The sequence below is a fragment of the Delphinus delphis genome, chromosome 2, assembly GCF_949987515.2.
Source record: "Delphinus delphis chromosome 2, mDelDel1.2, whole genome shotgun sequence".
Lineage (NCBI taxonomy): Eukaryota > Metazoa > Chordata > Mammalia > Artiodactyla > Delphinidae > Delphinus > Delphinus delphis.
This window is the reverse complement of record NC_082684.1, coordinates 79054646-79070720: the sequence shown is the minus strand read 5'-3', so window position 1 is coordinate 79070720 and position 16075 is coordinate 79054646. Positions and strand designations below refer to the sequence as shown.

At 38.0% G+C, this 16075-nt stretch overlaps 1 protein-coding gene across 1 annotated transcript in view; it reads left to right on the top strand.

Annotated features, from left to right (window-relative positions):
* Positions 1-16075, top strand: part of AQR (aquarius intron-binding spliceosomal factor) — a 107872-nt gene that overhangs the window by 67127 nt on the left and 24670 nt on the right. Inside the window, exons 25-27 of the mRNA XM_060004951.1 lie at positions 8297-8432; positions 10393-10602; positions 12395-12532. Of these exons, the coding sequence (XP_059860934.1) occupies positions 8297-8432; positions 10393-10602; positions 12395-12532 (484 nt within the window). The remainder of the gene's footprint in view (positions 1-8296; positions 8433-10392; positions 10603-12394; positions 12533-16075) is intronic.

Below are 16075 nucleotides of genomic sequence, written 5' to 3'. Positions count from 1 at the left end.
AGCTTTTAGTTTTATTGATCTTTGCTATTGTTTCCTTCATTTCTCTTTCATTTACTTCTGATCTGATCTTTATGATTTCTTTCATTCTGCTAACTTTGGGGGTTTTTTGTTCTTTCTCTAATTGCTTTAGGTGTAATTGCTTTAGATGTTTCTTGTTTCTTGAGGTAGGATTGTATTGCTATAAACTTCCCTCTTAAAACTGCTTTTGCTGCATCCCACAGGCTTTGGGTCGTCATGTTTTCATTGTCATTTGTTTCTAGTTATTTTTTGGTTTCCACTTCGTTTTCTTCAGTGATCTCCTGGTTATTTAGTAGTGTATTGTTTAGCCTCTATGTGTTTGTAGTTTTTACAGTTTTTTTCCTGTAATTGATATCTGGTCTCATAGCTTTGTGGTCGGAAAAGATACTTGATACGATCTCAGTTTTCTTAAATTTACCAAGGCTTGATTTGTGACACAAGATATGGTCTATCCTGGAGAATGTTCCATAAACATTTGAGAAGAAAGTGTATTCTGTTGTTTTTGGATGGAATGTCCTATGAATATCAATTAAGTCCATCCTTTTTAATATGTCCTTTAAACCTTGTGTTTCCTTATTTATTTTCATTTTGGATGATCTGTGCACTGGTGAAAGTGGGGTGTTAAAGTCCTCTACTTTTATTGTGTTAGTGTCAATTTCCCCTTTAATGGCTGTAAACATTTGCCTTATGTATTGAGGAGCTCCTATGTTGGGCGCATAAATATTTACAATTGTTATCTTCTTGGATTGATCCCTTGATCATTATGTCGTGTCCTTCTTTGTCTCTTGCAATAGTCTTTAAAGTCTATATTTTCTGATACAAGAATTGCTACTCCAGCTTTCTTTTGATTTCCATTTGCATGGAATATCTTTTTCCATCCCCTCACTTTCAGTCTGTTTGTGTCCCTATGTCTGAAGTGGGTCTCTTGTAAACAGCATATATACGGGTCTTGTTTTTGTATCCATTCAGCCAGTCTGTGTCTTTTGGTTGGAGCATTTAATCCATTTACATTTAAGGTAATTACTGATATGTATGTTCCTATTACCATTTTCTTAATTGTTTTGGGTTTGTTTTTGTAGGTCTTTTCCTTCTCTTGTGTTTCCTGCCTAGAGAAGTTCCTTTAGTGTTTGTTGTAAGGCTAGTTTGGCAGTGCTGAATTCTCTTGGCTTTTGCTTGTCTGTAAAAGTTTTAATTTCTCCATTGAATCTGAATGAGATCCTTGCTGGGTAGAGTAATCTTGGTTGTAGGTTTTCCCTTTCATCACTTTGAACATGTCCTGCCAGTCCCTTCTGGCTTGCAGAGTTTCTGCTGAAAGATCAGCTGTTAACCTTTATGGGGATTCCCTTGTATGTTATTTGTTGCTTTTCCCTTGCTGCTTTTAATATTTTCTTCTTTGTATTTATTTTTTGATAGTTTGATTAATATGTGTCTTGGCATGTTTCCCCTGGGATTTATCCTGTATGGGACTCTCTATGCTTCCTGGACTTGATTGACTCTTTCCTTTCCCATGTTAGGGAAATTTTCAACTATAATCTCTTCAAATATTTTCTCAGGCCCTTTCTTTTCGTCTTCTTCTTCTGGGACGCATATAATTCTAATGTTGTTGCTTTTAATGTTGTCCCAGCGGTCTCTGAGACTGTCCTCAATTCTTTTCATTCTTTCTTCTTTATTCTGCTCTGTGGTAGTTTTTTCCATTATTTTATCTTCCAGGTCACTTATCCCTTCTTCTGCCTGTTATTCTGCTATGGAGTCCTTCTAGAGAATTTTAAATTTTATTTATTGTGCTGTTCATTATTGTTTGTTTGCTCTTTAGTTTTTCTAGGTGCTTGTTAAACATTTCTTGTATTTTCTCCATTCTGTACCAAGATTTGGGATCATCTTTACTGTCATTACTCTGAATTCTTTTTCAGGTAGACTGCCTATTACCACTTCATTTATTTGGTCTGATGGGTTTTTACCTTGCTCCTGCATCTGCTGCATATTTCTCTGTCTTCTCATTCTGTTTATCTTACTGCGTTTGGGGTCTCCTTTTCGCAGGCTGCAGGTTCATAGTTCCTGTTGTTCTGGTGTCTGCCCCTAGTGGCTGAGGTTGGTTCAGTGGCTTGTGGAGGGGTCTGGTGCCTATGGTCTGGTGGGTGGCGCTGGATTTTGTCTTTCTGGAGGGCAGGGCCTTGTCCATTTGTTGTGTTTTGGGGTCTCTGTGAACTTAGTATGATTTTAGGCAGCCTTTCTGCTAATGGGTGGGGTTGTGTTCCTGTCTTGCTAGTTGTTTGGTATGGGGCATCCAGCACTGGAGTTAGCTGGCTGTTGGGTGGAGCTCGGTCTTAGCATTGAGATGGAGATCTGTGGGAGAACTCTTGCCGATTGATATCACTGGGAGGCCTCTGGTGGTCCAATGTCCTGATCTCAGCTCTCCCACCTCAGAGGCTCAGGCCTGACACCAGGCTGGAGCACCAAGACCCTGTCAGCCACATGGCTCAGAATAAAAGGGAGAAAAAAAGAAAGAAAGAAGGAAAGAAAAAAATATATATACATGTATATTTTTTTAAGTTATTAAAATAAAGAAAATAATAAAAATAAAAAAGAGAGCAACCAAACCAGGAAACAAATCCACTAATGATAACAAGCACTAAACACTAAACTAAGATAAACATAAAAATCAGAAACAAATCAGTCGCAGACAGCAAACCCCAAGTCTACAGTTGCTCCCAAAGTCCACCGCCACAATTTTGGGATGATTCGTTGTCTATTCAGGTATTCCGGAGAGGCAGGGTACATCAAGTTGATTGTGGGGATTTAATCTGCTGCTCCTGAGGCTTCACGGAGAAGTTTCCCTTTCTCTTTGTTTGCACAGCTCTTGGGGTTCAGCTTTAATTTTGGCCCACCTCAGCATGTAGGTTGCCCTCTGGCATCTGTTCCCCACCCAGACAGGAGGGGGTTAAAGCAGTGGCTGATTAGGGGGCTCTTGCTTATTCAGGCCAGGGGGAGGGAGAGGTGTGCTAGTTACAATTGGAATGTGGGGTGAGCCTGAGGTGGCAGAGGCTGGCGTGATGTTGCAACAGCCTGGGTGCGCCATGTGGTCTCCCAGGGAAGTTGTCCCTGGATCACGGGACCCTGGCAGTGGTGGGCTGCACAGGCTCCCAGGGGTTGGGAAGGGGAGGCGGGTGTGGACAGTGACCTGTGTTTGCACACAGGCTTCTTGGTGGCTGCAGGAGCAGCCTTAGCGTCTCATGCCCATCTCTGGGGTCCGCGCTGTTAGCCGTGGATCGTGCCCGTTTCTGGAGCTCGTTTAGGTGGTGCTCTGAATTCCCTCTTCTCTCGCACCCTTGCCTTTTTTTTTTTTTTTTTTTTTTTTTGCTGTACGCGGGCCTCTCACTGTTGCGGCCCCTTCCGTTGCAGAGCACAGGCTCAGCACACACAGGCGCAGTGGCCATGGCTCACGGGCCCAGCCGCTCTGCAGCATGTGGGGTCCTCCCGGACTGGGGCACGAACCCACATCCCCTGCATCAGCAGGCGGACTACCTCTTGCCATTTAGGCAGCTCCAGACTTTTTCCCGGACTCCCTCCCGGATGTGGTGCACTAGCCCCCTTCAGGCTATGTTCACGCAGCCAACCCCAGTCGTCTCCCTGGGATCCGACTGAAGCCCGAGCCTCAGCTCCCAGCCCCCACCTGCCTCGGTGGGTGAGCAGACAAGCCTCTCGGGCTGGTGAGTGCCGGTCGGCACCAATCCTCTGTGTGGGAATCTCTCCGCTTTGCCCTCCGCACCCCTGTTGCTGCGCTCTCCTCCGCAGCTCCGAAGCTTCCCCCCTCCGCCACCCGCAGTCTCCGCCCGCGAAGGGGCTTCCTAGTGTGTGGAAACTTTTCCTCCTCCACAGCTCCCTCCCACTGGTGCAGGTCCCTTCCGTATTCTTTTGTCTCTGTTTTTCCTTTTTTCTTTTGGCCTACCCAGGTATGTGGGGAGTTTATTGCCTTTTGGGAGGTCTGAGGTCTGCCAGCGTTCACCAGTTCTGTAGGAGTTGTTCCACCTGTAGATGTATTTTTGAAGTATTTGTGGGGAGGAAGGTGATGTCCACGTCTTACTCCTCTGCCATCTTGAAGGTCCCCCTCCCAAAATATTTTAGCTTCTGAAAAGTCAGAGGGCAAGATCAACACACATTAATTTATTTAGGGCTGTAGATTCTTAATTTTGGATCAGCTTGTAATGCTTCCCTGAGTTCTTCCCATGGGTGTTTCTTATTATTAAACCTAACTTACACAAGTGGGCTCAACTCTAAAATCTACCAATCCATAATTCATCGAATGTATGGGTGCTCATGGTATGCTAAATAGTGTAATTATAAGTGTGGTACAGTTCAGTTCCTGGTGTTTAAAGATATTATAATAGAAAAGCAGCAGAATTTTAAAAATGATTTCAGGTGCTACCATGTTTCTCAGGAAAAACGTACTTTTTGCTTTCTGATGGGAAAGTCAAGCTCCAGATCTTGTTAATAATGTGTGTGCTTGTTTGTTCATTTATTTCATATTTCTCTCTTTGTCATAATTAAAAAGAAAAATAGTGACTATTGTTTCACAATAAAATTAATATCACTTTCCCTAAACAAAAATTTTCGTATCTAGTAAGATAGCGGAGAGGGAGTGATCACTCATAATGCTACTTCTCCCAAACAAGTTTTTATTAGTCTCTTTTTCAGTAATCATCTGTAACTATGCTATTGTTTATAATTGTGTACAGGCATACCGCAGAGACTTTGCAGATTCAGTTCCAGACCATCATAATCAAGTGCATATCACAATAAAGCGAGTCACATGGATTTTTTGGCTTCCCAGGGCATATAAAAGTATTGTTTACACTATACTATAGTCTACTAAGCATGCAATAGCATTATGTCTAGAAAAACCATGTACATGCCTTAGTTAAAAAATACTTTACTACTAAAAAATGCTAGGCATCATCTGAGCCTTCAACAGGCTGTAATCTTTGCTGGTGAGGGTCTTGCCTCAACGTTGATAGCTGCTGACTGATCAGGGTGGTGGCTGCTGAAGGTAGGCGGGGGGGGGGGGGGGGCGCTATGGCAGCTTACTAAAATGAGACAGCAATGAAGTTTGCCATGTGGATTGAATCTTGATTTCTCTGTAGCAGGCAATGCTGCTTGGTAGATAGAACGTCTTTCAAAATTAGAGTCAATCCTACCAAACTCTGCTGCTACTTTGTCAACTAAATTTATGTAATATTCTGAATCCTTTGTGGTTATTTCAACAGTCTTCATGTCACCTTCACCAGGAATAGATTCCATCTCAAGAAACTTCTTTCTTTGCTCTCCCATAAGAGGCAACTCCTCATCTGTTAAAGTGTTATCTTGAGATTGAGGCAATTCAGTCCGATCTTCAGGTTCTACTTTTGATTCTGGTTCTCTTGCTACTTCTATCACAACTACAGTTTTTTTTCCTCCACTGAAGTCTTAATCCCATGAAAGTCATCCAGGAGGGTTAGGATCAACTTCTTCCAAACTCCTGTTAATTTTGATATTTTGACCTCTTCCAGTGAATCATGAATGACCTTAATGGCATCTAAAATGGTGAATCCTTTCCAGAAGGTTTTCAGTTTACTTTGCCCAGAACCATCAGAGGAATCACTGTCTATGGCAGCTATAGTCTTACAAAATGTATTTCTTAAATAATAAGACTTGAAAGTCGAATGACTCCTTGATGCATGGGCTGCAGAACAGATGTTGTGTTAGCAGGCCTGAAAACAACATGAATCTCATTATACATCTCCTTCAGAGTTCTTGGGTACCAGGTGCATTGTCGATGAGCAGTAATATTTTGAAAGGAATCTTTTTCCTGAGCAGGAGGTGCAAACAGTGGGCTTAAAATATTCAGTAAACCATGTTGTAAACAGATGTGCTGTCATCCAGGCTTTGTTCCATTAACAGAGCGCAAGCAGAGTAGACTTAGCATAAGTCTTAAGGGCCCTAGGATTTCTGGAATGGTGAATGAGCATTGGCTTCAACTTAGAGTCACCAGCAGCATTAGCCCCTAACAAGAGAGTCAGCCTGTCCTTTGAACCTTTGAAGATGGGCACTGACTTCTCCTCTCTAGCTATGGAAGTCCTAGATGGCATCTTCTTCCAATAGAAAGCTGTATTTTTTCCACACTGAAAATCTGTTGTTTAGTGTAGCCACCTTCGTTATCACAGCTAGATCTTTTGTATAACTTGCTGCAGCATCTACATCAGCACTTGCTGCTTCACGCTGCACTTTTACGTTTTGGAGGCAGCTTCTTTCCTAAAACCTCATGAACCAGCCTTGGCTAGATTGAAACTCTTCTGCTGCTGCTCCCTCACCTATGTCAACCTTACTAGTATTAAAGATAGTGAGTTATGGCCTTGCTTTGTCTGGATTAGGCTTTGGCTTAAGAGAATGTTGTGGCTAGTTTGATCTTCTGTCCAAACCACTAAAGCTTTTTTCATATCAACAATAAGGCTGTTTTACTTTCTTATCATTCGCGTGTTCACTGGAGTAGTACTTTTTTTAAAATTTATTTATTTATTTATTTTTGGCTGTGTTGGGTCTTTGTTGCTGTGCGTGGGCTTTCTCTAGTTGCGGTGAGCGGGGGCTACTCTTCATTGTGGTGCGCGGGCTTCTCATTGTGGTGGCTTCTCTTATTGTGGAGCATGGGCTCTAGGTGCACGGGCTTCAGTAGTTGTGGCACACGGGCTCAGTAGTTGTGGCTCATGGGCCCTAGAGCACAGGCTCAGTAGTTGTAGTGCACAGGCTTGGTTGCTCCACGGCACGTAGGATCTTCCCGGACCAGGGATCAAACGTGCGTCCCCTGCATTGGCAGGCGGAGTTTTAACCACTGCGCCACCAGGGAAGTCCCTGGAATAGCACTTTTAATTCCCTTCAAGAACTTTTCCTGTGCGTTCACAATTTCACTAACTGTTTGGTGCAAGAGACCTAGCTTTTGGCCTGTCTCAGCTTTCAACATGCCTTCCTCCCTAACCTTAATCATTTCTAGCTTTTGATTTGAAGTGAGACATGCAACTGAACACTGAGAGGCCATTGTAGGGTTATTAATTGGTCTTAACTTCAATATTGTTGTGTCTCAGGGAATAAGGAGGCCTGAGGAGAGGGAGAAAGACGGGGGAATGGCCAATTGATGGAGCACATCAGAACACACACACAACATTTATCGGTTAAGTTTGCCATCTTGCATGGTCATGGTTTGTGGCACCCCAAAACAATGACAATAGTAATATCAAAGATTACATATCACAGATAGCAAATGTAATAATAATGAAAATGTTTGAAATAGTTCAAGAATTTCCAAAATGTGACACAGAGACATGAAGTTAGCAAATGCTGTTGGAAAAAAACAGCACTGATAGACTTGCTCAATGCAGGGTTACCACAAACCTTCAATTTGTAAAAAATGCAGTATCTGCAAAGTGCAATAAAGTGAAGCACGATAAAATGAGGTGTTCCTGTACCTTGCTTTTAAAATTAATTAGTAGACGTTTTTTTAGTATAGTTTTAGATTTACAGAATAATTGAGCAAATATTACATAGAATTCCATTGTATGTTGCTTTTTTTTTTTTTAATTAGTGTTAAAGGATTGAAGGAGGCACTTTTTATGGTGGAAAGAGTATACATAGGCTTTGGGATCCAATTCTGGTTCCACTTTTTTTCTTAACTACCTATCTCTGGGCCGGGTACTCTCCAAATTTTAGTTTTCTTACTCATTCAGCAAACATTTATGAACATACTTGGTCCAGATGCCAAGCTCCATGCTCTATGCCAAAGAATGATCAAATAAATTTTAAAATTACTTTTCAAAACCTTTAGAGCTAATCTACTTTTATGATAGTGCTATTAAGAGTAGCTAATCTGTAAACTGTATTCTGGTCTGTTATGAGATGAACTAGCACCTGAATGCACTGTATTGTTTCCTTTTTTGTGAAGGTCTTTTTATGAAGAAAAAAGAAAAAGCCAAACTAGAGGTGTGTTTAGTAATGTAGTTGATTTTCCTGTCTCACAGACCACTAACACATTTGCAGATCAGCCCTGATCCATAGGGTACATTTTAAGTAGCTTTAGTATAAAATAACTCAAGAACTGTTACTTATAGTAAATATAAACTTATGTTTTCTACCGTTGTTTTTTTCTCTTTGGCCATTTATCGTTTCTATTATGATTTTCTTCAATATTTTGCTGACAGTTTCCTTGCAAGTCTCTTCATTATGTAATTTTGCCTTTTTGCTTAATTGAAATTTTTAGGTATGGAAGAGTTAATTATGTCCTAGCTCGAAGAATAGAACTTTTAGAAGAAGTCAAACGATTGCAGAAGAGTCTAGGGGTTCCAGGAGATGCTTCATATACTTGTGAAACTGCAGGCTATTTCTTCTTATATCAGGTAAGAGATTAAGGGTTTTAAAATCACACTTTATCGTAATATGGTCTTCAGTTGGAAACTGGGATGGGTTCTGGAGATCCTTTCTTGAAAGCTTACTTTTTTATTGAGTAGATTAAAATATATGCTATTGCCAAAGCTATATTTGTGAGTGTTAAATGTTTGTATTTCCTATTCCCTTCACTTTTCTTTGCTAAATAACTTTGCTTGATGACTCATTCAGTGAAAGGCCAATGTTGCTACTTTATAAATATATATTACATTTTTTTCTTGCTATTGACAAAGTTTCTAGTCTCTCTCTCTCTCTTTTTTTTTTTTTTTCATTTTTTTCCATTACTATAGAACTATAACCAAACAGTCTAGCTACCCAGTGGTAACAAATACAGTTCTTTAACTTGCTTTTGCTATGCATATTAATCAAGTAATGAAGAAAAACATACTTCCTTTTTAAATTTCTAGAAGTACATTTTGTTTTAGAATTAATTTCAAAGTAGGAGTTTAAGTTAAAAATTCTTTGACTTCAATTTAGAGGCATGTTTTTGCTTTTGTTTGGGGGTGTGAAAATTAATGAGAAATGTAAAGCCAAATAAAATAAATAAAAATAAACTTTAAAAGTCAACTGGTTTACTAATAATTTTAAATGGATTAAACATAAATAATGAAGATTTTTGTATAACTGTATTTGTTCTCTTTGTTCTAATGGTATTTGTATATTTTAGATATAAATCATAACACTGAAATTGTAAAATATATATGAAAAAAGAGTTTGTGCTCATTATAAGCAGGTAAACCAGTTGAGTCCGTTCAGAATGAGCTGATTTCATGGTTCCTTGTGAAACACAGGACATATGCATGATCTTGCAAAGTTGTCTGCCTTAGACTCAGACTGTTGAGAACTTTGAATAATGGAGTAAAGATCATGCTTAAATGCATGTTTGTCACAAAATAAAAATCACTAGGATCTCAGTGAAAACTAGTTTTAAAAGTAATAGAAATAATATATAAATTATAGAACCTTAAGTAATAAATTTGAGAAATATGAACTTGAGGCCTCAGAAGGCCTCACAGTTTTGAACACACAATAATCACATTGGGAAAGTTGTTTAAAAAGGGAATTCTCAAGCTCTGTCCCCAGAGACTTTGTTTTAGTAAGGTGTGGCACCGGGTATCTACATTTTTATTTAGCTTTTCAGATATTCTGCCTAAGGACCACACTTTGAGAAACACTGAAATTATAACAGAAAAATTGAGAGAATTACAAAAATGGAGATTAAGTAGGAACTGAGTAGAGCCATAGTTAACATTTATAGCAGGAGCTAATTGAACTACTTATGTCACAAAAGTCATAAAATGACTTTTCAAATATATATATATATATATATATATATATATATATATATATATATATATATATATATATATATATATATATATACGCAGCTTAACCAGAAGTTCTTTATAAGTATACTAAAGAGAATTGGAAAAATTATGAAGGTCTAGGAGAAGGTTTGACAAGTGCTAAATTGATTAAAAAGCTACTAGAGCTGAACTTAACCATATATGGAGAGAAACTGAGATAGTGAAAAAATGAGGAATTTCTTTGTCCAGAGAGGTTTGGTTTTTTTTTTTTGGATCATCAATCATAAATTGTTTTGAATATGCATAGAAAATCTGAAATGTCTGAGATAAAGTCCCATGAGATGATCCTGAGATTCTTTCGCATCCCATCCGTACATTTTTTATCAAAGAGGTTTTTTTCCTACTGTCTTAAAGGTTACTTTTATAAAAGAAGGGCAGTCTGTCAGTGACTTGGATAAGCAATAGTCCTGTTGGGTCAAAGGTTGCTTTTCTTTTCCTTTTCTTTTACCTACCAAATCTTATTTTCACTCAATTGGTTTTTTATTTTATTATTTAAAACATAAGAGCTGGCAAATTTAACCTCAAGTCTCTTTTTTTCTTACAGGTAATGTCTCGTTGGGAAGAGTATATCAGCAAAGTGAAAAATAAAGGTAACACGTTGCCAGATGTTACTGAAGTCTCCACTTTCTTCCCTTTTCATGAGTACTTTGCAAATGCCCCTCAACCCATTTTTAAAGGCCGATCTTATGAAGAAGACATGGAAATTGCTGAAGGATGTTTCAGGCATATTAAGAAAATCTTTACTCAGCTTGAGGTAAGGGTTCTCAAGTTCTTTTAACTTTCCTTTAAAGGTTTTAAGCTTAGTTTGTTGTTTTTTTTAAAATGTAGTAAGTGGAATATTCAAATCTAGCAAACCAGATTATTACTTTTAAGTGAGATTATTGGAAGCATTTATTTTTCTAGTTGAAGAAATAAGTAAAAATTAAGATATGAATTGAATCCCCATTTTTCTGGTGTGAAAGTCTTAGTATTTAAGAAAGGAATGCTTTCATTAGGAGATTTAACAGTGGTTCTTTGATTTGGAATTTGGCCATTCTAAGTTCTTTATGCCTTTGATCTGTAAACAAAAAATGAGGTTGCTATGTTAGCCAGGATGACTGTTCCTGATTATTAAGGTGAAATAAGAATCACCACTATATAAAGGGGACAGAGAAGAATATATTTGGAACCCAGGGAGCCCTGGGATGCTTCATATTTTCTCATTCCTTATTGGAAACATCATTGGAAGACTACAGCAATGCTGTAGAAGGATCGCATTCAGGCTCAGATTCCTCAGTAAGAACATTTAGGATTACTTCAGATAAAAAGGGCAAAGACTGTGTCTTTTTTAAAGTCTTTGTACCTTTTAGATATGATTTTATCCCTACTTCCTACAACAATATCTGGCACGTAATAGATGTTCAGTAAACACTGATGTATTGTGTGAGTTAGGTGGCTAGAGATGGATGGATGGTAGGTACAGAATAATAAATAAATAATGTATATACATATGTAGTATGATAATGATTTTAAAACCTGCAAAACAGTATTATAGTATATTTATGATTACATAAATAGAATGTAAAAGGATAAAAACATATAATTTCTAGTAGCTGCCTGGGGAGAGAGTGTGAAGAAGGATATATACAGGATACCTCCACCTGTACCTGTGATGCTTTAATTATTTTTTAAAAAACAAAAAAAAAAGTTTAAAAGTCTGAAGTAAGTATGATATAATGTTCCGATGTGATAAAACTTGATCTTAGGTGCTCTGCACCGGCTTGTTTGCTCCTCACGTCCATCTGCTGTCCATTCCCCTCCTCTCCTCTATGGGGATCTTCTGCCATGGTCAGGGCTGAGACTGGTCCTTGGAGTTTTAATTTCCCAGCCTCTCATGTCAGCTGACTTTTGTCTGGGTTTAGCCAATGAGAAATGTGGCAAAAATAGAATAAAGAGAGAAGCCAGGATATTTCTGCACCAGCTCTCTCGGCCTGAGGTTTCGTCTCTTCCATGGCTCCAGTTTCTGCTGGCCTGGCCCACCGCAGTTCCAGCTTATTCTGGTACCCCAGTTTCTGGGCTCTGATAGCACCTCCTCCTCATTATCCTTCCTAGCCTAGGAATGGTCATAATTTCCTGCTGTTGCCAGTCTCTGGCTTACTTCGCCATTCCCTGGTTGGCTTTTCTGCTCCTCCATCACCTGTATAACGAGCTCCCTGCAATAAATTCCCTTTGTTATGAATGCTTGAAGTAGTTTCTGTTTTCCTGGAGAGACCTTGAGTAATATAGACACAATGGTGATGGATATTTTATTCAGTATTTTTGTTGATACTGTAAATATTTTATCTTATACCAAAAAAAAACAGTCCAAATTGTAGCTTGACTGTCAGTTATTATTTGAACTCAATTAGTACCTTATTAATTATGGACAGAATTACGATTCTTTAGGCTTAGTTTATGAGATATTTATACTAATTTCTCATATTGTCTCATAAATTGGATTGTATGAATATATGCATGAGCTGTTTATTTTCCTAAAATAATATCTCATTGTTCCCCCACTTCCATAGGAGTTTAGAGCCTCCGAACTGCTTCGAAGTGGACTAGACAGATCTAAATACCTTTTGGTGAAAGAAGCCAAAATCATTGCTATGACCTGTACTCATGCGGCCTTAAAACGACATGATTTAGTCAAGTTAGGCTTCAAGGTAAAGAGTTATATTTTAGTTCCTTAATTCATCTATGCAGCTGTTAGTTCTCTTCCCTTCCCCTCCCCTCCCCTCCCCTGCCCCTCCCCCTCCCCTCCCCTCCTCTCCCCTCCCTTCCCCTCCCCTTCCCTTCCCTTCCCTTCCCTAGGCCATTTCCCTTGGACATCTGCTTCTCACTGAAGTTTGCATTTATAATTACTTTAAAATGTGTCTTTTAAAAGTGACGATAACCTCCCATGTTTATATGATTAGTAAACTCTAAATCTAATTTTTCTAAATTTAGTTATCAGACATATGTCCTTTAAGTAACATTATAACCACATGATTGTCTAACTTCTAATACTTGTTAAGGTACATTAATTTATTTTCACTATGTTAAAAAAAATCTCCAAACAGAAGTAAAAGCTTTATACAAATAATATGTGACAACGTTTTTCATCTATTAGAAATATGTACACTTGTTTACCTTTTAAGCACACATACACTCCCAGTTATTTGTTCATTCAGTAAATAAAAAGCCATCTGTGTGAGGATGTGTAATACAGTTACTTATACTGTCAAAGGAGATATTTAAATGACTTCATCTTAAGATAAGGACTGGAGAGCTAAAGGGCAAGACAGCCTGTTACTCAGTTGAAATGGAATGTAATAATTGAGCAGTAAATTTGAATTTGCAGACACTTTGTGACTTTGCTATTGATACTGACTAAACTCTGATTTTAATGCACATCATTTAACTTGCCTCAACTGTTTCATCTGTCATTAGTTATAGTGTTTGTGTACTGGTTTGAATTTAAAGTTAGCAAAAGCATTTGTTGTTGATGAAAATAACTGACAATTTTTAAATGTTATGAGCTCACTGGAAGATAGGTGCTAAATAAATTCAAGGTGATAGAATTATTGTTATCTTGGATGAAAGTTTCCTCAGTTGCAAGGTAGGACAAATATGATAATTTATTAAAAGGTAGTGTGAACTTACCTAGTGGTGTGAACTTACCTTTTTCGAATTTTCACCTAAATATTTTTTTCTTGGGGCTGACACATAAAATATACTTTGGATTGATATTAAATTATATCAGTTTAATAATACAGGGAAATGATGCAGCCTAAATAGAGCATTTTATCCTTCAGGCAGCTTGTTCACATGCATATTTTACAAAACATTACTTGTAGCTTATCACATTTCCATTGATCATTTTCTTACACTGTGTTATATACATCTAAAGATAGTTAACATGAGTGCTGATAGTATCCCTTACATCTTTTATATTTTTAATTTTGAAGTTTTATTTTTATCAAACTAACACATGCATCTGATGTAAGAGCTTAAAAACTTTGTAGCTCTACTTAACGTTAAAAAAAGGCAGTCCCCTACTCCCCTGTTACTCTCTAATTAATCTTTCAACTCTTCTAGTATTTCCTTTGTCCTTTCATTTATATCAATAAAGAATGTTAAATTTCCATTAGGCATATGTTTTGATTCTGTGCTGTCCCCAAGGAGACATGCAAGCACATTTGTGTACTCTTTTCCTTCCTTAAAACACCCAGTATAGTTGTGTCATAATTTTGCTTTGTGATTAAAATCTCCTTTTCAACAGAATCTATAGATATGTTTTCTTTTAATTAGAAATAATTTTTTAATTTTCAAAGCAGAGCCACAGTAAATTCCCATAAAACCTATTCATTAATCATCCAAGTTTAAGCAAAGACAGCTTCTCAGTAAATATTCTAGGGTGTTAGTTACTTATGAAATGTATCTGGTGCAGAGAATTTTTATTATTTTATTTTATTTTTTTATAGATATGTTTTTATAAGTTAAATCACATTAGATTTGCAGAATTATTTCTCAGGAAAGAGGCTCTTTTATTTTTTTTAACATCTTTATTGGGGTATAATTGCTTTACAATGGTGTGTTAGTTTCTGCTTTATAACAAAGTGAATCAGTTATACATATACATATGTTCCCATATCTCTCCCCTCTTGCGTCTCCCTCCCTCCCACCCTCCCTATCCCACCCCTCCAGGTGGTCACAAAGCACCGAGCCGATATCCCTGTGCCATGTGGCTGCTTCCCACTAGCTATCTACGTTACGTTTGTTAGCGTGTACATGTCCATGACTCTCTCTCGCCCTGTCACAGCTCACCCTTCCCCCTCCGCATATCCTCAAGTCCGTTCTCCAGTAGGTCTGTGTCTTTATTCCTGTCTTACCCCTGGGTTCTTCATGACATTTTTTTTTCTTCTTAAATTCCATATATATGTGTTAGCATACGGTATTTGTCTTTTTCTTTCTGACTTACTTCACTCTGTATGACAGACTCTAGGTCTATCCACCTCATTACAAATAGCTCAATTTCATTTCTTTTTATGGCTGAGTAATATTCTATTGTATATATGTGCCACATCTTCTTTATCCATTCATCCGATGATGGGCACTTAGGTTGTTTCCATCTCCGGGCTATTGTAAATAGAGCTGCAATGAACATTTTGGTACATGACTCTTTTTGGATTTTGGTTTTCTCAGGGTATATGCCCAGTAGTGGGATTGCTGGGTAGGAAAGAGGCTCTTTAAGCTGTCGTCTTTGAGCTGTTCCCACACTGTTTTCCATATTGTGTCTATCACCTTCAGAGTCCACGTGGGAACTTCTGAGAAAACATGGCTTTTTGAACCTCTCCCTTCTCCTAGATTCCTACCAGGATGACCTAATTAATCATTGTAATAGGGAAATTTAGCGTTAGATAGAGCTAGAGAAGACACCCATCCACATGCCTAAAACTTTCAGGTAGTTTCGATAGAAACAGTGCAGAACTGAACCTTAACTTTATCATGTACAGTGGAAATCCAGCTCAGCTACCAGTTTTGAACAAATATAAGCATATTTTGGTAAAATGAGTAGCACAGAAATTAGAGGATATATGAACACAGTTAGTTTAAAAGAGTTAATTAAGTATTAAGAGCAAATATGCTCCCCCTACCTTCCACTTCCTTGGAAAACAAAATAAGGGGAGAAAATTTTGAAAATAGAAAATAAAAGAACTCTAATTGTTCTAGGTGAAAGTCTCAAAGAAAGTATTTTACCGATAAAACAAGGAATAGGATATCTTACTGTCATAAGTAGCAATCAGAATTAGAAGTGGAAGGGAAAAGATAAAACCTGTTGAGAATAAATTTAGAAGAAAATTGGGCACATCGAAGAGCAGGTACATGAAAGAAAGAATGAAATTTCCTTAGGTTGGAGAAAGACTTGACTTTTCATTATTTTACAAATGTGCAGTGCCTAACATTCCTGGAAACTGGGCTAGAGGGAAGATTCAGGCATCAAACAAGTACATAAATATACAGATAGAATTATAAATTGTGATGTGCCATGAGACAAAGGAACAGAGTACTGTGAAATCCGTTTTAGATTGAGAGGTCGGAGAAGGCCTGGATAAAGTGGGTTTTAAGCCGATACTTTAAAAATGAGAAAGAGCCAAGCAGACAAAAAGTGAAGAGAAAATAGCATGTTCAGAGGGCCTGAGTCATGAGTGGTTTTCCCATTTCTG